The sequence below is a fragment of the Camelina sativa genome, chromosome 17 (genome assembly GCF_030686135.1).
Source record: "Camelina sativa cultivar CO46 ecotype springtype chromosome 17, ASM3068613v1".
NCBI classification, from domain to species: Eukaryota; Viridiplantae; Streptophyta; class Magnoliopsida; order Brassicales; family Brassicaceae; genus Camelina; species Camelina sativa.
Genome location: NC_141896.1, coordinates 511,451 through 532,026, shown reverse-complemented (window position 1 = coordinate 532,026; position 20,576 = coordinate 511,451). Strand labels below are relative to the sequence as shown.

The 20,576-nt window shown below is 33.1% G+C and overlaps 4 protein-coding genes and 1 long non-coding RNA gene across 13 annotated transcripts; 4 read left to right on the top strand and 1 right to left on the bottom strand.

The window, feature by feature from the left end:
* Positions 1-801: 801 nt before the first annotated feature.
* LOC104754191 (NAC domain-containing protein 4) lies at positions 802-2,943 on the top strand. Its single transcript, XM_010476328.3, has 6 exons — positions 802-1,004; positions 1,101-1,369; positions 1,662-1,805; positions 1,911-2,195; positions 2,291-2,410; positions 2,509-2,943. The coding sequence occupies exons 1-6, from the start codon at positions 851-853 to the stop codon at positions 2,704-2,706; spliced, it is 1,170 nt and encodes a 389-aa protein (XP_010474630.1). The 5' UTR covers positions 802-850; the 3' UTR covers positions 2,707-2,943.
* Positions 2,944-3,336: 393 nt separating this feature from the next.
* On the top strand, positions 3,337-8,535 carry LOC104754239 (uncharacterized). Of its 8 annotated transcripts, XM_087495089.1 has the most exons (12): positions 3,337-4,315; positions 4,633-4,733; positions 4,877-5,115; positions 5,255-5,837; positions 6,275-6,313; positions 6,446-6,939; positions 7,046-7,235; positions 7,355-7,393; positions 7,483-7,738; positions 7,834-8,159; positions 8,234-8,398; positions 8,496-8,535. In XM_087495089.1, coding segments are annotated over exons 6-8 (660 nt in total). In that variant the 5' UTR covers positions 3,337-4,315; positions 4,633-4,733; positions 4,877-5,115; positions 5,255-5,837; positions 6,275-6,313; positions 6,446-6,470; the 3' UTR covers positions 7,356-7,393; positions 7,483-7,738; positions 7,834-8,159; positions 8,234-8,398; positions 8,496-8,535. The 8 variants fall into 8 exon arrangements, with proteins under 8 accessions (XP_087351215.1, XP_087351213.1, XP_087351211.1 ...); XM_087495087.1 differs by having other exon boundaries at positions 5,255-6,313; XM_087495085.1 differs by lacking the exon at positions 8,496-8,535 and having other exon boundaries at positions 5,255-6,313; positions 8,234-8,427.
* LOC147923209 (uncharacterized) lies at positions 7,534-8,299 on the top strand. Its single transcript, XM_087495009.1, has 3 exons — positions 7,534-7,738; positions 7,801-8,159; positions 8,234-8,299. Exons 1-3 carry the CDS (start codon positions 7,534-7,536, stop codon positions 8,297-8,299), a joined length of 630 nt encoding a protein of 209 aa, XP_087351135.1.
* A 4,273-nt stretch (positions 8,536-12,808) lies between the features above and the next one.
* LOC104754240 (uncharacterized) lies at positions 12,809-13,621 on the bottom strand. The gene is made up of 2 exons (XR_762098.2): positions 13,459-13,621; positions 12,809-13,036 (listed from the first exon to the last, which is right to left on the bottom strand). It is a non-coding gene; the product is annotated as an uncharacterized LOC104754240 (long non-coding RNA).
* Positions 13,622-16,941: 3,320 nt separating this feature from the next.
* LOC104754241 (NAC domain-containing protein 3) lies at positions 16,942-19,118 on the top strand. 2 transcript variants are annotated; one of them, XM_010476379.3, is made up of 6 exons: positions 16,942-17,494; positions 17,599-17,846; positions 17,949-18,050; positions 18,255-18,470; positions 18,564-18,692; positions 18,799-19,118. In XM_010476379.3, exons 1-6 carry the CDS (start codon positions 17,323-17,325, stop codon positions 19,003-19,005), a joined length of 1,074 nt encoding a protein of 357 aa, XP_010474681.1. In that variant the 5' UTR covers positions 16,942-17,322; the 3' UTR covers positions 19,006-19,118. The 2 variants fall into 2 exon arrangements, with proteins under 2 accessions (XP_010474681.1, XP_010474680.1); XM_010476378.3 differs by having other exon boundaries at positions 16,946-17,494; positions 18,243-18,470.
* The last annotated feature ends 1,458 nt before the right edge of the window (positions 19,119-20,576 follow it).

Sequence of the window (20,576 nt, the reverse complement as noted above, 5' to 3'; positions counted from 1 at the left end):
AGTAGTTTTTTTTACATATCAAAACTATATAATAAAGTAAAACCTCTATAAATTAATAATGTTGTGACCATAAAAATTTATTAATTTATAAAGGTTTTAATTTATCGATAAATTAATAATTATTAATTTAATAATTATTAATTTATAGAGATTTTACTAGTTTAATAAAAAATAATTTAAAAATAATAATATTTATTATAAATAATATTTTTATAAAATTAATTTCAAGAAAAATAACAATTATCATGTTTTAAAGATAATACTTAAAAAATTTTATATAGTAAAAATATTAAAAATGAACTATACATAAATATTAGTGTGTATATATATACATATATTTAGATAATTTTGTATAATTATTAATTTATATTATTGATAGAACCATATATTCACAAAGAGTTTTCAAAAAAATATTATTTTATTATATTATTAAATAGTATCTAAAATTATATTAGTGCCAACTTGGGATCTGAAAAATTGATTAATTTATAGAGATTATTAATTTATCGAGTATTAATTTATAGAGGTTCTACTGTATTAGTAAATTTTCATAATGAATAAAAAAAACAAGTGAAGCCATTATTATAAAAACAAATAAAATATCCTTTTCGTGATTCTTGTTAATTAAGAAGATAATTAGGACAATATGAAAAGGAAAGAAAAGAAGACAAGTGTGCAGCCATGTGAGCTTGGGAATCATGGATGGGATGACGTCGCACGCATAGTTTGTAGGACCATTACGTCATAGTTGACGTCACTCACTCCCGTCACTGCCTTTATATAATTTAACTTATTAATAAATAAATAAAACACAACTTCGTCTTCCACTTTCCTACCTAGTACAGCGACAATGATGAATCCGGTGGGATTCAGATTCCGTCCGACCGACGAGGAGATCGTCGACCATTACCTCCGGCCTAAAAATCTGGAAACTAACACGAGCCGTGTCGATGAAGTCATCAGCACAGTTGATATCTGTAGCGTCGATCCTTGGGATTTACCTTGTAAGTCCCTACTAATTTAATATCATGAGTTTTTTCTTTTTCTTTCCCCAGCTGTTGTATAGAATTCGAAATCATTGGCTCTTTTTTATATCACAGCCAAGTCTAGGATCAAGTCGAGAGATGGGGTTTGGTATTTCTTTGGTGTCAAGGAAATCAAGTATAACAGAGGTGATCAACTGAGGAGAACAACAAAATCAGGGGTTTGGAAGAAAACTGGAAAGACCATGTCTATCATCCGCAAAAGAAGAGGCAATAATGAAAAGATCGGTGAGAAAAGGGTTTTGGTGTTTAAGCATCGTGGTGGTTCCAAGTCCGATTGGGTTATGCACGAGTACCACGCTACGCCCTTGTCTCCTCCTAATCAGGTAACTTTCCTAATTCCAGCTTTTTTTTAGGGTTTTGGTGTTTTGTTATACTAGCTGCGGTTTGATTGCTCGTAATCGTTGATTCTTAGATAATTGCCCTGTTTTTTTTTTCTAGGGTTTTGTGTTGTTACTGCTGCGATTGTGATTTGATTGATTTGTAATTGCGTTTCTTTTGTTGTTGGTTCTCATGATCGTATATTCTAAGTTGATTGACCCTTTTTTTTAGGGTTTTGTGTTGCCATTGTTTTATTTATTGGTTTTCCTTTATGGTTCGTGTTTGATTTTTGTATAGATGATGAAATATACACTCTGTAAAGTTGAGTTTAAGGGTGAAGAGAGTGAGATATCGTCTTCCTCTACTGGTAGTGAAATTGAGAATAATCACTCTTTAATCCCTCTTATGAACTATTCTGGAGAACTGAGTCCAAGATCTGAGGTGGGTCAATCTCAAACTTTCTCTGTTTTGTCGTTTTAACCTTCAAAACCATGTCTCATATCAGTCATAGAGAATTCTGGTTTGTGTTATCTTCTCATGTTTCAGGGATCGTCGTACTGCCAAGGAGTACAGAATCCAAGTCAGCTTAGTAGTGGCTTTCTTGGAGTGCAGCCAGAAACTCAGCTGGAAGATGCAGTGCGCAGGGCTATCAACAGTATATCGACTGATGATTGGAATAGTTTGTTCAATGATGATGATGAACAGAGTAAGATCGTTTCTGTGCAAGAGGACTGTAGCGATTACAGACCTCCAAAGCCATTGACTGGTGTCTTTGATGATCATAGCAGTGATGATAATGATACTGATTCTGATTCGATTTCTGCAACAACAGTAAGAAAAGATTTGTATACTTATGTACTTTTATGATCCTCTGTTTTCAGATTTCACCTCATTAAGCGTACGATTTTTTTTGTTTCATTTGACAGAACTCTATTGAAACTTCTAGCACTTGTGATAGTTTTGGTAGCTTAAATCATCGCATAGACCAGAGCAAAACTCAACAATCTCCTGACTCAACAATCAAGTTAGTGTCATCAGCTCAAGAGGTGGGACTTTATTATCTCTTTTACTTAAAATGACTTTGTTTCACCAGTCACCAAATTAGGAAAATTAAAATTGTTGGTTCTTTCATATATGTTCCCAGGTGAGCCAAGCTATGGGTCAAGGGACTGTGACTCGAGAGAATAATATGGGTGAAGATAGGATCAAGAAGAAAAGAGCTAGCTTGATTCACAGGATGATACAAAGATTAGTCAAGAAATTTCACCAATTTTCACATGAAAACAATAAACGAGACCAAAGAACACACCGTTTTGTACTTTCGAAATTTGTAGAAGCATAAGCTATGTCTATCTCTGGTTTTCTCTGGCTTTATAACTTTTTCATATCGTGTGATTGTGCTTCGTATGTACGTACTCTCTCTATAGCAAAAGGGTGGATTTGTGCTAAGAAGTGGTTAGGGGAAGATAAATTTGTTTTAAGTAACGAAATTTTATGTCTATCTTGTTCTGTAATTGAAACTACTGTAAATGTGGACCAATATGTATATTTAATATACGGTGAATGTTTTTTTGTCAAAGAACCAATATAAACGGTGAATGTTTTAAGTAGTGGTCAGAGAATATAAAGTTGGATAAAAGTTCAATTCACATATAACAAAATGGTCAAATTTTCTTTGACATAGCAATCAAACTCAGACTCTTCTGGTCCTACCTAGCTACTACTACTTCTAAGTTCTAACCCACACAAAAGATTTCAGGTTCTCAGCCAAAAGGAAACAAAGATCAATATCAAATCAGGACTCTTTTGTGTGGGTTAATAATCAGAGTCTCTTTCAAGACTTTTTGTCTTCATCATAAGCACTAATCAAAACTCTTTTAGTATTCATCATACGAACATGGCCACGTTAAACTTTTTGCCCAAACCGGCAAACCCCATTAGAAATTTTCTTCCTCTTTTTTTTTTGTGATTTATATTACAATATAATTTGTAAACTAGTTTAGCAGTCGAATATTTTTCTCTGATTTTGTAAAACTGTGCCTGCTTGGTTTTAGATTTTGTTCGTTGGTTGGTGTTTGGTAAAATTTCCTGGCCACATCAATTTTTACTTCGCCTTTGTAAACCTTACAATTACGTATGTCTTACAGTTTATTTACGTATGTATCTAATAGTGGTTATCCATCTGGTGACCCTTCCAGCGAATGGTGGTTTAACCTCTTTTCTCCGTCTTGACTCTGTTTCTGTCATTCCCGTCGTCAAGCTTCTTCACGTGGCAACCTCTAGCAACAAAAACGGAAGCTCTCATACCCTTCCGGCTGCGAACATGGTAGTTTTAGAGAGGTCATATGATCAGCTCGTGTTGGATCTGAGCGCACATTCGTTGAAAACGACCCAAGGCAAAGAGACACTAGAGAGAGGTCAACAAGTTACGTTAACTTTACAGACACGGCAAGGTCGAGATTGATTCTCCGGTGTCAATCTCAGGTCCTCTGTTACAAAATTTTGTTTACATTACTTGTCATATGGAATTTAGCTGTAAGAGATGCAAATAGTTAAATACAAATCGGATCATAAACTCCTTATAAAAAAAAAAAGAATGAAAAAAAAGATGAGAGGTCTAATTTGAGCCTTAGTGTGATAAAGTAATCTCCATTTAGATGGAGATGGTAAAGTTGTTTAACAAAAAAAAAAAAAGAATTTAATTATATAAAAAGTGAATGAAAAAGTTAACGATCGGTGTTTAGGTCATCTCCATTGGGGAGATGTTAACAAATTTCTTAAGGTATAAAGCAAATAAAATAAATCAAAAATGTTAATTAAGCTTAGAATCAATAATCCTTTAGCTAAGGAGTTTTTATTTTGATTCTTACTACCACGTGTCGACGCCTAGCAAGAGCAATGGAAAAATAAAACAAAAATTGGGATAAGAGAAACTGAATGAATCGATTGGGGTAAGATATTCAATTTCTTGTTTTATTGAATTGATTTTCAATCGATGTATGTCGTACATATCTGCTGTTGTGCACTATTTCTAATGATTCACAACTGATGCATTTCATAATTGATTTTCAATTGAAATTATCGGCTCCTTGTGAAACTTTTAGGGGTTTCTCTGTAAATTTCGTAGAATTTTTTTGTGCTCGTTGTTGTTGTGGATTGATTGATGCATAAATCTGGTTTATTTGGTTCGATTCTTGTAGTATAATTTTTGTTTTGACTTTTTTCGATTATTAACCCCACAAATGATATATCCAATTTGATCTTAAAGGTGAGAAGATGAGAATCCAATGTATGAGAGAGCACAAGAGCTGAGCTTGGTCTGGTTGTTCTGTATTTGAACAAAACGGAGGCGAGAGACAAAAATTTATGGTAACCGTTAGAGACACAGCTTTGTTCGATTCTTATGAATCTTTATATTCATATATTTACGCTTCATCATATCTTCTTCTGTGATCAAACTGTTGTCTCAGTTGCTTGTTCTTAATGCATCTTTGGTTATCTCGTTGATGCAGGTGCTTGCAGTGGCAGTTTACAATCACTACAAAGAGGATATATATTACGAATCAGCACAAAGCTTGATGTTTTGACGACGAAGAGCTTTAACACTTACTTCAACGAGGGCTTCCTGAATTGTACAATTTGCATTTTCCTGAGCTTGCTAAGATCGTACATGACAAAATCCAATTATGTCAAGGCTGTAAAAAGCTAAATGGGGAATCCGATTAACGCACCAAAGCTAGACTTCTCTGAGGTTATAAACTTGTTTACCATTCTCTTTTGTCCGAGTTTGATACTTATTGAATGCTTACCTATATATGGAGAGCTTTGAATGGTTTTCTTGTTTAATTATGGTACATCAATCCAGACTCTTCTTCAACTTAAATACTCAGATTCTCAAAAAGTTCTGCGGGTTGGAAGGAGCATTAGAGAGAATGAACCTGCAGCTGGAGGAATCAATGGCGGATGAATACAAGAGAGACTATGCTGCAGATGTGGAGAGCCTTCGTGGTGAAGTGGAACTGATCGTCTACCAAAAGCTAGGACTTTTATGAACCATGATCAGTAAGAAAGCAAACTCCCTGTGCTTTAATTTCTGGTTGAAAACCTTTAGCTTTAGCAGTTGCAGACAAATCTAACTGTCTTAAACATAGAGTTGAAGATGTGTAACTTAGGCGGATCTTACTGATTTATTCAATTTTGCATGTTATTGCCTTTGACTTAAGAGGTTTTCTTCCCCTCGTCTAGTTTCATATCGTGTTTGCAATGTTTTATCTTTTATGTATAGAATAAACTTCCACTATTTGTTTGATTTGTGTTCCATGTTAAATGAAAGAGTTGCAGAAACGTCAAACGTACATACTTTAGTGTGATCATGTTAAAGCCTACATTTTTCTTTCTGGCAAAGATCATGCTCTTGTCGTTTGTAATCACCGTAGTGATATTGATTGGCTTGTAGGATGGGTTCTGGCTCAGGTACATACATAATTTAATCATACAGTTTCATCTATCTTCTTTTTTATGTTTTTGTTTGAAATCCATAAACAGGTCATATAGGATGTTTACAATATTTAAAATTTTGAACAAAATTCATTATACTATAATAATTTCCAGAATAAAATTTTTAATTCAAGGATCCCAATTTTATGTACTACCAATGGATCCAAAAAATTGTAAACTTCACTTTTATTCAAAATTTACAATTAAATTTTTTTTAAGCAACTTAGCTAACAGCCAACCAATGGGGATGCCCTAAAGTCGGCCGAAAAGTATCCCGTATAAATAAAAAAAGTAAGCAAGGAGGGATTGTAAAGTTTTGTACTGCTCGGCTTTGTCTCTTGTTCTCTCTCCTCCTGTCTTCTTTTCGTATTCATCAATCTTCCTCGTTGATTTTGCCACGCCGAACGAAGCAGCTACTCCCCCCCCCCCCCCCCGCCTATACTACATCTCCGGTGAGCTCTTCGCCCTCACTTTCCCCCTTTTTCCCTAATCAATATTTGTGTTTGGATAAGAAACCTTAGTTCGATTTTTACTCCGCTGGCTGTTTTACCCTATCTGATATTTGGCTGTTTTTTCTTCGTTAGGGTATATTTTACAAGAGTAATAAATATGATGAAGGATATGAAGGAGATGAAGGAGATGAAGGAGATGAAGGATAAGCAGGATATGGAGGAGATGAAGGAGATGAAGGAGATGAAGGAGATGAAGAAGAAAAGGAAGAAGATGAAGAAGATGAAGAAGATGAAGGAGATAGTGTTTGATATGAAGGAGATAGAGATGGATATGAAGGAGATAGAGATGGAGGTGAAGGAGATGAAGGAGATGAACGAGATAAAGAGGGCTACGCAGAAGCAGGCTGGGGCTGTAACATGGGTCTATTGGGACATCAAGATGTGCCCGGTTCCGGATGGCTTTCATCCTCGTCTTGTCCGTCCGAGTATTAAGCGGTTATTGGAGAAGAATGGCTACGGTGGTGGTCCTCTCAACGTCATTGCCTATGGAAAACTAGCGGACGTCCCTCTTGAAACCCTGAGAGAGGTCTTTTCCAGTGGAATCGATCTTAAACTTCTCCCCCACGGTTAAATATCTTCTCTCATCATCCTTATAGAGCCTTTCTACAGTAATGGATGATCTGCTGATAGATAAGAGTCTCATGTCTTTATTTTTTATTTTTTCTCAAACAGGTAACCTTTCAGGTTACATTGATTTGTCATATCCAGCTAATATTATGGTCATATCCGATCCAAAAGCCTGCCCTTATTCAACTTCCGGTCTACAAGCACTCGGCAAAAACCCTATCCAGCCATTTCCATATCATTCTCTTTCCACCTTACTTATGAAACTTCCGGTCTACAAGCACATCATGAACTGCTGGTAATTATGCAAAGTACATTTTGTCGTCATTGTCCCAACTGTTTTTTTATTTTATTTTTAGTCAAACACCCTCTGTTACCTTGTTTTGACCCCCCTTGGTTCATTTGTTGTTCAAGCAGATTAGGAGGTCTCCTGCTCCACGTGTTGTTACTCCCATGGTGAGGATGCTACCAAAGTCTGTTTTAATTTCTAATTTTTTATAGTTTTGTTTGACGCCCCCTATGTTGTCTTTTTTTCTCCACTGCAGAAACATGTAAATCCTTCCTTTATTGCAAGAGGAGGTTTGGGACCTGTGACAATGGTCTATTGGGACATCAATTCGTGTCCGGTTCCCCCTGGCTGTGATGCTAGTCTGGTCGGTCCGTGCATCAAGCGGTTCTTGAAGAAAGAAGGCTGCTCTGGTCCTCTCTCCATCACTGCCATTGGAAGACTAACAGAAGTCCCTAATGACATTCTGGAAGGAGTCTATTCCAGTGGAATCGCTCTTAATAACATTTTCTACGGTTAGGATCTTCTCTCATCTTTGCACCTTTCTTGGTTAATGGATGTTTTACTTGTTGAATAGAGAGTCTCAAGAAGTCTTCTGTTTCTGAAACAGGGTTTTTTGACACTTTGCATGGTCTTCTTTCTGGGTTTATGGATAGCAATCCACCTCCAGCTAATTTTATGGTCATATCCGATGCAAAATCCTTGGGCACACCCTTCCCTTCTATGATTGCTTCTGGGCTAAAATCGAGGGGATACAACGTTCTTCAGCCGGTTCCATGGGATTCTCTTAGCTTGTTTTCTCTTGAGGATGATAAGTGCGTTGATGAAACGAGTGAGTCTGCCTTCTGGATTTGCTCAATATGCGACAAGGATCTACCTTACCAAGGCTTTGAAAATTTCAACACTCATGTTACTAGTAGGCGACATAAACGCGAGGTAATAAAGCATCCAAACATATATTTTGTCATTGTTCACAAGTCTAATTTTGACCCTCTCCTGCCCTTATGTAGTTGTTGGACTATTTGCCTGCGGATCATCGTTTTACTAGACGTGAAGAAAAAGAAGAAGAAGAATAAAGCAACACTCGTATGATTTGAAGGCCCATGGTGTGGGTTTAACTAGTATGATTATTTTAAATCTGAATTTGACCTTAAAACGAAAACGAAACTCGACCGGTATGAAATCTTTATCTAAATTGGAAAAATCAGAGATCCAAACAACCAAACCAAACCGAAAAAAACTAAACTCCGGTCTTTTCATTTTGTTTTGTAGGTTTGATTGTATGTGTAGTATAAACTGCAGTCTTTTTATCTTTTTTGGATATATTTTGAAGGAAAAAAGATGGCTAGCTACACGAAGTATTGGTGAATACATGGTCACACATGCCAAGTATACTATTGTATATTCAATTACACAAAGTATATGTATTACATGACCACATGCATGAACTATATGACGTTATGTGGTCAACATCATAGACATATAATCCAGTACACCGGTCAATTGATTCCGGCAAAGACCGGCGTTGACTCCAGCGTTGACCAACACTTAAAAAAGAAAATTCTAAATTAAAAAAAAAATTATTATAGCAAATTATTTATGGGTTTTCATGATTAAAAGACATTTTCTATTCAATATCCAAATATTTTTTATATATCTCTAATATATTCATCTTATAATTAATTACTTTTTATTTTTCAAGCTAAAGTAAATAGTTAAATAAAAATCATTTATAATTATTTTCAAGATATAAAAATTCATTTATAATAATCTTCAAGATATAAAATCATTTATAATTATGTTCAAGATATAAAAATTTCTAATTATTTTCAAGATATATATATATATATATATATATCTCATTATCAGATTATTTAATTACTACAAAATCAATAAAATCAAATTCAACTACTTTCATTAGAAAATAATATGCAAAAGATTGAGTATATGACTCTTTACTCTAAATTTTGCATGGTAATTGTTATAAAAAAATTTAGACACTCTTTTCTTTAAAATTTACATACTCAAAATAACATATAAACAACAAAAAGTTAACAATATTTACTTTTAACATATGAACATTTTTATTTTTACTCTCTTTTACACAATTACAATATGTTAAATTAATTTTTAGAAATTTTTTTTCAAGTTTGGGTTCTCTATATTACATTTAGGATATATTTAGAAAATATATTAAAAATATCTTTAGATGTTGAATTAACATATAAACAACAACAAAAAATTCACAATATCTATTTTTAACATATGAACATTTTCATTTTTACCCTCTTTTACACAATTACAATATGTTAAATTAATTTTTTTAAAATTTTTTTAAGGTTTGGATTCTCTATTTTACATTTAAGATATATTTAGGAAATATATAAAAAATATTTAGATATTGAATAGAATATTTTTTAATTAATAAAAACCATAAATGATTTAATAAAATAACTTATTATTTTTTATTTTTTATTTTTAATTTTAGAAATTTTTTTTTGGTCAACGCCGGAGTCAACACTGGTTTTCACCGGAATTAATCAATCAGTGTACCAGATTGTATGTCTATGGTGTTGAACACATGACGTCATATAGCTCATGCATGTGGCCATGTAATACATATACTTTGTGTAGTTGAATATACAATAGTATAGTTGGTATGTGTGACCATGTATTCACCTATACTTCATGTAGCTAGCCATCTTTCTTCCTATTTTGAATGATATGTGGGATTTGTTTATTTCTTGACTCTGGCAAGTATGTGGTATTTCTTTTTACTATGCAGCTGATTCTGAACATTAAGGAGAAGAATACGATACTGTTTACCTTCTCTTGAGGTTTGTTCCCTGACTGTTGAGAAAATATGAGAAGTAAATCTTCGATAGTTGTTTGTGTGTTTTTTATGCTCTTGTTTTGTTTAAATCTTCGATAGTTTGTGTGTTTTTACTTTTTATGCTCTTTTAATGTCCATATTGTTTTTGTCATCCTCGCTACTAGTATTTTCTTTGTCGTGGTTTTTGCTTCATATCTTTCATGCTTCGACTAACGTGCTTCGACTAACGTGGATTTGTTGTTGTTGGTTAAAGATGTTTTCGTGTTGTGTTTTTGTTTTAGAATGTGTTCGTGATTACTTGTTTGCTTTGACGTGTTCACTATTTGCAGCATTTGATTTCCTTGTTTTTAGATTGTGCTTCGACTAACGTGTTCTTATTTTTCTTTAGTTGCTTTGATGTGTTTGTGTTTTGTTTTCGTGTTGTGTGTTTTGTTTTCGAATGTGTTCGTGATTTTGTTACTTTGTGTTCATAGCTGCTGCTCGTGTTTTGTGTTTTGTGTTTTTGTTTTAGGATCGATGTGTTCGTTATTTTGTTACTTGTTTTGCATATGTTCGCGATTTTGCAGCATTTGTCGCTACGTTGGCACCCTATTCATACATCTAACACACACGCACACAATAACCTTATTCATACATCTAACACACAACACGCATACAATGGCCCTATACATGACACATACATCTCACATACATCATTTCATTCCCATTTATATCCTAACATTACAATACTTAGAGATTATATCCTGCACCAATTAGTATTTTGAACTTTAAAGGAGAGAAGAGGCGGAGAGATGTTAATATTTATAGAGGTCATTCATAACGGTAACAATTGTTTTAAAAAATAAAATTATTATGTTCATAACAGTAACAATTGTTTTAAACGTTCATATTTTATCTGCTATCCAACGTTCGACTGTCAAATCTCAAGTGACAGAGATTAATAGGAAAACTTAAAAAAAAAAAAAAAAAAGTTAAAATTGTAACAAATGTGTAATATCATAAGAGACGCCCACCCTGCAGAGCTAGCTAGCACGTGAAGTGATAAACTTAATTGTTTCTAAACGGTCATATTTACTATGGATTTATCATTTATATATGCTGTACGACAGTAACCGGACAGTAACTTAATAACATATACAGTTGTTTACTCAATGACCCGAATTAGGCCACATAATGGGCCAAATAGCTACATAAATTTTAAGGCCGGAGTAACTTTTCTGAACAAATCTTGTTTTGTAAATTTGCCTATTGTTTTGTGTGTGTGTCAATCATACAAAGTTGGCTAATTTCAATTCATACACGATTACGATAGAGATAAGTACAGCTAACAAAATGGTCTAATTTTTTCTTTCTCTTGTTGAGAGTTGATATGATGACGAAAACCAAACAAAAGATTCATGTTCCGATATTATTAGGGATTGTAAAGAGGATTTTAATATAGCCATAGCCTTTAGTTGAAAGTTGAAACTGTGCCTTGGTTGAAAAGTAAGAAGGGCGCGTGTAATTAAAACGCTTCCACGTCGCCCAATCAGTTCACATATTTTAGATTGGTCCTTGGATGGTGTTTGGTAGCATTTCCTGGCCCACTATTACAAGTTCACTGTTCCATAATTGCAACTTGATTCTGCAAGGCACACACACGTCTTTTTTTACCATGCCAACTAAACTTTTACTTACGCCTTCGTAATACTATGATTTAGCAAAAAAAAAAATTTACTTTATACTATGATTATCCACTATTTTTCTTTTACAAATATGATGTCTGTTTTTTTTTTAATCTACGCCTGCCTTCTACGAAGTTTCCTCTATATATAAATTAAAACGTCAATGTTAACCAGGGACCCTTTCAGGATTTTTCCAAAAAATGGGCCATCAAATTTAACAAAAGGAAGCATGTTTAAGGAAATAAAAAAATATAGTACAATATGAATATCATACTACGTGCTGGGAGTAACAACTGTCACATGATAAGTGCAATAGATGAATAACATACGTCGTTCCACTTTTGTATGCTTTTAGTCTTATCTCTCCGATAGAGAGCTAATGGGTGCTTTTAGTCTTAGTTTTGAATGATGTGTGGGATTTGTTTATTAGAGTCAATGTGGTATTTTTCTTTTTACTATGCAGCTGATTCTGTACATTAAGGAGAAGAATACGATACTGTTTACCTATCCTCTTGAGGCTTGTTTCCTGACTGTTGAGAAAATATGAGAAGTAATCTTCGATAGTTTGTGTGTTTTTTATGCTCCTGTTTTGTTTAATCTTCGATAGTTTGTGTGTTTTTATGATCTTTTAATGTCCATATTGTTTATGAGAAGTAATCTTCGATAGTTTGTGTTTTTTATGCTCTTGTGTAGTTTATAATCTTCGATAGTTTGTGTGTTTTTATGATCTTTTAATGTCCATGTCGTGGTTTTTTGCTTCATAACTTCATGCTGATCATATTATCTTTAAAGATGTTTTCGTGTTGTGTTTTTTTGCTTTGACGTGTTCACTATTTGCAGCATTTCATTTCCTTGTTTTTAGATTGTGCTTCGACTAACGTGTTCTTATTTTTCTTTAGTTGGCTTTGATGTGTTTGTGTTTTGTTTTCGAATGTGTTCGTGATTTTGTTCATTTGTATAGCTGCTGCTCGTGTTTTGTGTTTTTGTTTTAGGATATGTTCGTGATTTTGTTACTTGTTTTGCATATGGCGTGTTCGCGATTTTGCAGCATTTGTCGCTACGTTGGCCCCCTATTCATACATCTAACACACACGCACACAATAACCTTATTCATACATCTAACACACAACACGCATACAATGGTCCTATACATATACATACATCTAATATATAACTCTATACATCATTCATTCCCATTTATATCCTAACATTAATAAAAATACTTAGAGATTATACTGCACCAATTAAGACGGATGATGAAAGCCATAGACGAGAGAATACACACACGAATCAAGCTTCTCTCGTTTCACTGCCATCTGCAAAATGGATCGAATAGTTAATTTCCGTTACAATTTCCTCAATTTTTCTCTACAAATAAAACTAAAAATAGAACAACAATTCACTTTAGACGTCATTTTAATAAATCCAACAATTTTGTTAAATTCCTTTATATAAAAAAAAAAAGACTTAACAATCGTTCTACTATCATAAAATATATGTACTTTCTTAGGCAGAAACAGAGAGGAAACTATTTCCTACTATTTTCAGCCAGATGCATACTAAGAAACAACATTTCAGGGCCCTCATTCTTACGAACATTTTACTAAACACCCATATCTATATAGCTGGATTCAAAAACATGATCATTTGAAATGTTCCGAAAACTATATTATTTACTAAGCTGAACACTATATAGTTAAACAGAGAAAATAAACGTAATCAGACCAGAGTCTCTTACCTTTAAGGGTGATGATGCATGCTTCTATGTTTGTCTCTGAGGATGTGGGAACTAGGAACTATAAACAGTTTTGACTTGAAAACGTAAGTGAAAAAACATATTCGGACATGGAAAAAAAAATAACAGAGTTTTAGTTGTTTTAAGAATTAGTATTTTGAACTTTGAAGGAGAGAAGAGGCGGAGAAATGTTAATATTTATAGAGAATTAGTCATTCATAACGGTAACAATTGTTTAAAAAAATAAAATTATTATATTCATAACAGTAACAATTGTTTCAAACGTTCATATTTTATCTGCAATCCAACGTTCGACTGTCAAATCTCAAGTGACAGAGATTAATTGGAAAACTTTTTTTTTTTAAAAAGTTAAAATTGTAACAAATGTGTAATATCATAAGAGACGCCCACCCTGCAGAGCTAGCTAGCACGTGAAGTGATAAACTTAATTGTTTCTAAACGGTCATATTTATTATGGATTTATCATTTATATATGCTGTACGACAGTAACCGGACAGTAAATTAATAACATATACAGTTGTTTACTCAATGACCCGAATTAGGCCACATAATGGGCCAAATAGCTACATAAATTTTAAGGCCGGAGTAACTTTTCTGAACAAATCTTGTTTTGTAAATTTGCCTATTGTTTTGTGTGTGTGTCAATCATACAAAGTTGGCTAATTTCAATTCATACACGATTACGATAGAGATAAGTACAGCTAACAAAATGGTCTAATTTTTTCTTTCTCTTGTTGAGAGTTGATAACTTGATATGATGACAAAAACCAAACAAAAGATTCATGTTCCGATTATTATTATTGTAAAGAGGATTTTATTATAGCTTAGCCTTTAGTTGAAAGTTGAAACTGTGCCTTGGTTGAAAAGTAAGAAGGGCGCGTGTAATTAAAACACTTCCACGTCGCCCAATCAGTTCACATATTTTAGATTCGGTCGTTGGATGGTGTTTGGTAGCATTTCCTGGCCCACTACTACAAGTTCACTGTTCCATAATTGCAACTTGATTATGCAAGGCACACACACGTCTTTTACCATGCCAACTAAACGTTTACTTACGCATTCGTAATACTATGATTTAGCAAAATAAAATTTACTTTATACTATGATTATCCTCTATTTTTCTTTTTACAAATATGATGTCTGTTTTTTTTTTAATCTACGCCTGCCTTCTACGAAGTTTTCTCTGTATATAAATTAAAACGTCAATGTTAACCAGAGACCCTTTCAGGATTTTTCCAAAAAATGGGACATCAAATTTAACAAAAGGAAGCATGTTTAAGAAAAAAAAATATATATATAGTAATATGAATATCATACTACGTGCTGGGAGTAACAACTGTCACATGATAAGTGCAATAGATGAATAAACATACGTCGTTCCACTTTTGTATCTCTCGGATAGGGAGCTAATGTAATGGGTGCTTTTAGTCTTAGGGTGTAAATGGTTGCAGCGGTCAGGACGGCCAAATCTGTCTGCGGACAGGACCGCTTTTAATTTACCATTCAATAAATATAGTCCATAGTGGTGCGGTCTAAATAAAGTAGAGACAAGACCGCTGCGGACTGCTTTTGTATACAAATAGAACTGGTCCGCAGCGGTCTGTAGTCCGCCCCAAAAATAGAGCGGTCCAGACCGCAGACAGATTTGACTGCCCTGACTGCAGTTACCATTCAAACCCTTAGTTTTCGAGTATGTATCCATTCGTTTCTTTTTTTGGGTATAACATTTAACCATGGAAACCAAAAAAAAAAAAAAAAGAAGAAGAAAGAATAATATACGTCACTATATGTCAATCTTTGATTAGAATTTTCAAAAAATTTGAATACCATTTTCCCTTCTTTTCTATATTTAAACAAAAAAGATTGGCAAAAGCAATGTTTATATTCTTTATGAACGCGATATATACTTATGTTTACTAAACTTGCTACGTATTTAGCATCACAATTTTTTTTTTATTTTTTTTTAGCATCACAATTTTAACTCAACTAACCCTTTAAAATACACAAATATATACTTCTATTACTTCATATCAATTCAAAAACTGTAGTTTGCTATACAGTAGAACCTCTATAAATTAATACTCTTTAAATTAATACTCGCTATAAATTAATAAATTCTTCCGGTCCTGAGTTGGGCCGGTGTAAAAAATGACTCATTTCGATAAATTAATTAGATAATAATTTTTTTGAAAATCCTATGTAAAAATATGGTCCCATCAATATCATAAATTAATAATCAAATAATAAATAAATATATATATATATATATATCTAACAAAATCTTGTGAAATATGACTCTATTGTTGTTTGTATATTCTTGAATTTGCATTTTTATTGTAGTTCATCTCTAATTTTTTTCATTGTCGTCTTTTCAAATCGCATTCAAAAATTGTGGAAAATATTAAATGTGATAATTGCTTCTTTACATGTAATTGGTTCTTAAATTACTTCAAGATATTCTTTGACTTCATCATTACCATGAATGATACTAGTAGCAATTTCTTCTAAACTCTAAACTTCTAACATTTGTCATTTTTACCTAAACTCTAAACTTAGCAATTATGATAGCAAAGATTATAATAAGACTTTTTAAAAAAATATGAATGATAACAAAAGTATATTACTGTAATATAAAATTTTCAAAATTATGAAAATTAAAAATCTCTTCATAAATTAATATTTTATTAATTTATCGATAAATTAATAATTATTAATTTATCGATAAATTAAAACCTCTATAATTAATAAAATTTCATGGTCCCGATCTTATTAATTTATAGAGGTTTTACTGTAATTGCAATAAATCATTATAAAATAATGCTCATCACGATATTCTCGTTCACTTTAGAGATATGATTTTTTTTAAAAAGAAATCTGAAAGAGATATATCATAAGGTAAGTGATAAAAATTCCAAATTCCTCATCGAGAGATCGTTTTTATCCTTTTTCTTTTTGCAGTTTAATATTAACTTTGAATGGGCATGCCAATTCCTCTTTTCCTATATATTATTATCTGGTTACGGCTTCTACGAAGCTTCCTATTGGCATATAGAGATACCTTTTTGTATCTGTTTCAACACAAATGACGTTTAACTTTTTAATCAGGTGCTATCGGAATGGGCCAACGAAAATGTAATAAAGGGAAACATCAAACATCAAACATCAATCATGTTCAATAAATAAATGTAAGTAATTTCTTCAGAGTTGCGTGTTGGGGGTAACTAACTACTAGTGGCACGTGATGAAACTATCACGTCACTACTATTCTATATTCCCTTCTTCTTTTTGATTAAACGCAAAATTGCAACTTGCTAATTAATCCTCTATTTTCCCTTCCTTTTCTGATTAGTATAAAGTTAACTTTTTCTTAAAGTCACAAGGTACGAGAGAATTTGATGGGGAATATTTTTCTTACTGTAGATTGGTATTATGGACTATATATATCTAAATGCAATACTAAAATTTGTTCATTACTGAATGATAATAATAAACAAAGGATGACCAAAAAATAAGACAAGTGATAAAGAAACATGCCACGTATTTTACCACTGCAAAATTTAACCCTTTGAAATAGCGTATTATCGACGCACGTCACAAATTAATAAATACTACTACACATTCACTCTCTTTTTTTTTTCTTTTTCTTTATAATAAGGGATGTAAAAATGTTTATTATTTTATTTTATTTTTGAATTTCAGAATCTCCGCTTATATATATATATGAATAGTGAAACCCTTCATTCGTCTTCCTCCTTGGATTTTAACCATTACAGAAGAACCGCAACAATGGCGAAAGCTCTCTCCTACATATTTTGATATTTTTCTCTTCTTTTTATATCCCTTTTTATGATCGCTGCTAGAGAAATGGAGACTCCGGTGGGTTTAAGATTCTGTCCGACCGACGAGGAGATCGTCGATGATTACCTCCGGCCAAAAAATCTGGAAACTGACACGAGCCGTGTCGATCAAGTCATTAGCACTGTCACTATCTGTAGCTTCGATCCTTGGGAGTTACCTTGTAAGTCCCCATCTCACGAGTTCCCCTCTCAGTAGTCAGTGCTGTATCAAATCAAATCATCAGCTAGTTTCTGATTTTGGGATTTTTTGGTTTTGTTTGGTCAGGTCAGTCGAGGATCAAATTGAAAGATAAGTCTTGGTGTTTCTTCAGCCGTAAGGTAAACAAATACGACAGAGGTGAGCAACAGATCAGAAAAACGAAATCTGGGTTTTGGAAGATAACTGGTAACCCAAAGGCTATCATGCGCAACCGTGTTAAGATCGGTGCGAAAAAGGTTTTGATGTTTTACTTTAGTAAGGATTCCAAATCCGATTGGGTTATGCACGAGTACCACCTTCTCTCCCCTGTTCAGGTACTCTGTTTTTCTTTTCTTTTTTTTTTGTAACTTTTTTGAGCTGCGATTGTGATTTGATTTGAATCTGTACAGTAATTATTTTTTTGTTAACTATTACAGAAGATGATGACATATACCATCTGTAAAGTAATGTTTAAGGGTGAAGAGAACGAGGTTTCTTCTCCCCCTTTACATCTTGTGAACAATTCTGGAGGATCTGAGGTCGTTACTTTCTTTGTTTCTCTCTTTTTTTTTAATCTGACAACGAACGACTCTTATTTGTGTTCTTCTCCTTTTTTTCATTAATATATTGTTTGATTAATCAACATTTAATTAGTTTGGTATTTTATCCTTTCTATCTTTTTGCTATATATCACGTGATGAAACTAATGCTACTAACCAGATTCAAGTCAGTTTGGTTTGCAGGAAGAGGCTCATCAACTCGATGATGCAGCAACTATAGCTACCAAAGAGGAGGAATGGAAAACATGGTTGAATGATAATGATGATGAGGAGACGAATATCATGTTTTTGCAGGATAATCGCAACGATTACAGACCTCCAAAGTCATTGACTGGTGTCTTCACTGACGATATCGATAGCAGTGATGATAATGATTCTGATTTTCTATCTCCGGCCACTGTAAGCAATGTTTTTACTATGTCTTACCTTGAGAATCCTCTGTTTTCATATTTCATTCTCATAAAAGCTGAGTTTGGCTGATATATATGACAGAACTCTATTGGAACTTCGTGCACTTGTGATGATAGTTTTGGTAGCTCAAATCATCGCATAGACCAAATCAAAGACCTGCCAGAACCTCCTAATTCGACAGTCGAGTTAGTGTCACCACTAACTCAAGAGGTGAGCTTTATTATCTCTCTTTCACTGAGGCTAACAATCCCTAATGCTAACTTTGTGCCATTCATTACTCACAAGCGTTTTGGGTTCTTTGATATGATGGTTCAAGGTGAGCCAAGCTCTCAGAACTAATGTTGATACCACTGAGATCAAAAAGATGAATCCTTGTGATGATGCACGTGGGACTGAGATTGAAGATCATAAATTGGGTCAAGAGATGATCAAGAAGAACAAAAGAGCTGGTAACTTCTTTCTTAGGATGGTACAAAAATTCGTCAAGAAAATTCGCCTATGTTATCCTATCTCAAGAACATGATATAAACACCTTTGTACTTTCCAAGATCCGTAAAACTATATGTTATGTTTATCTTGTTTTGTAACTATTTCCTTACTCTATGTGTGTCCTAATATATTCCAATTGACCGACAATCTCTTATCTTGTTTTGCAACTTTTCCATCTCGGACGTGTGTTCCATTTTTTTTTATCTAGTGAAAGGTAAAATACTTGTGATAAGAAGTAGTCAGTGAACTCAAAGTTGTAAAATTTGAATTTATCATACAGCTAACCCAAATGGTCAAATTTAATTGACGTAGCAGCAATCAGCGTCGACTCTTCTAGTCCTACTCCTACCTAAACCCCACGAAAGTTTTCGTTCAACAAAAGAAAACAAGAATAAATAATCATCAAATCAAAGATGCTTCAAAGTTATTATGTCAAGAGTCTCTTTTGGACTTTTTTTAAATCAATATTATCACACGTGCATGTTGTCATCGTTGATGTTTAAGTATAAACCGCATTATTTTATTTTACTGGAGCTCTCGACTGACTTGCGAGAAAAGAGAAGTTGCGTCTTTGTTTGCCTGGCTGAGGTTTGGTCTCAAATTGCTATTATCTGATGTATGATTGATTTGTACAAGGTTTTATCGGTTCTTCTAGATTACAAAAAAGCGTAACTTGGATCTTTATGATGTGTTTATTATATAGGATGATGTTGAAGAACAAAGAGGCGACTCCGACGTCGGTGTGGATTGATGTCAACAACTGTCGGATTCCGGATTGTTATGATGTTGGTCAGATCCGTCCGCGCATAGAAGCAGTGTTGGAAAAATATCAAAGAAATTCTTATTAAGCGTCAGAAAAATATCAAATTAAAACATTTAAAGAATTCTAATAACGTCAGAGAAGTAATGCTAAGCTGTTATTAAACTTTTAAAATATTGGAATTTAATTAACATTAGCCAAATCAAATCTAGTGCAAAAATATAATTTAGAAAATTGAATCTAAATATTTTTTTTTAGAAAGTAATGAGAATCATTTTCCATAATAAAAATTTAATGATAATAACAACAAAAAGTATAGATTAAGATGCAAGGCTTGGTATTATCATAGATAATCAACATTATCATAAATAATCTAACGTTATCAACATTATGTTATCTACAATGGCACATCTAGACTACACAAAAATGGATGTAAATTAGATGAACCTTTAATTAGTTCAATGCTAACATAAACATTAGGTAAAGTGTGTATTTATATATTTACGGAAGATGTGGATGAACTTTTGACTTCTCTATTATATATTGATTTTGTTCCCCTAATCTTTTTTATTTTGTTTATGAGTAAAGTTTTTTTCTTACAAGTAAAGTCCCCTATTGGTTAATTTTTGAAAGCACGTGTCCTCTTGTTATTTTTTGTTTCACTAACTATCTTCTAACGCATTATTATGCCATATACGGCATTATCAAAATTCAAAAGTAAAAAAATAAAATGAAAAAAAAAAAAGAAGAAAAGGGTCATGAATGTAGCCTAGATTCCGTCATTTGGAGATACAACAATTCGCCACTCGAAGAAAAAAAAAAAATCTTAACAAGATTAAAGATAA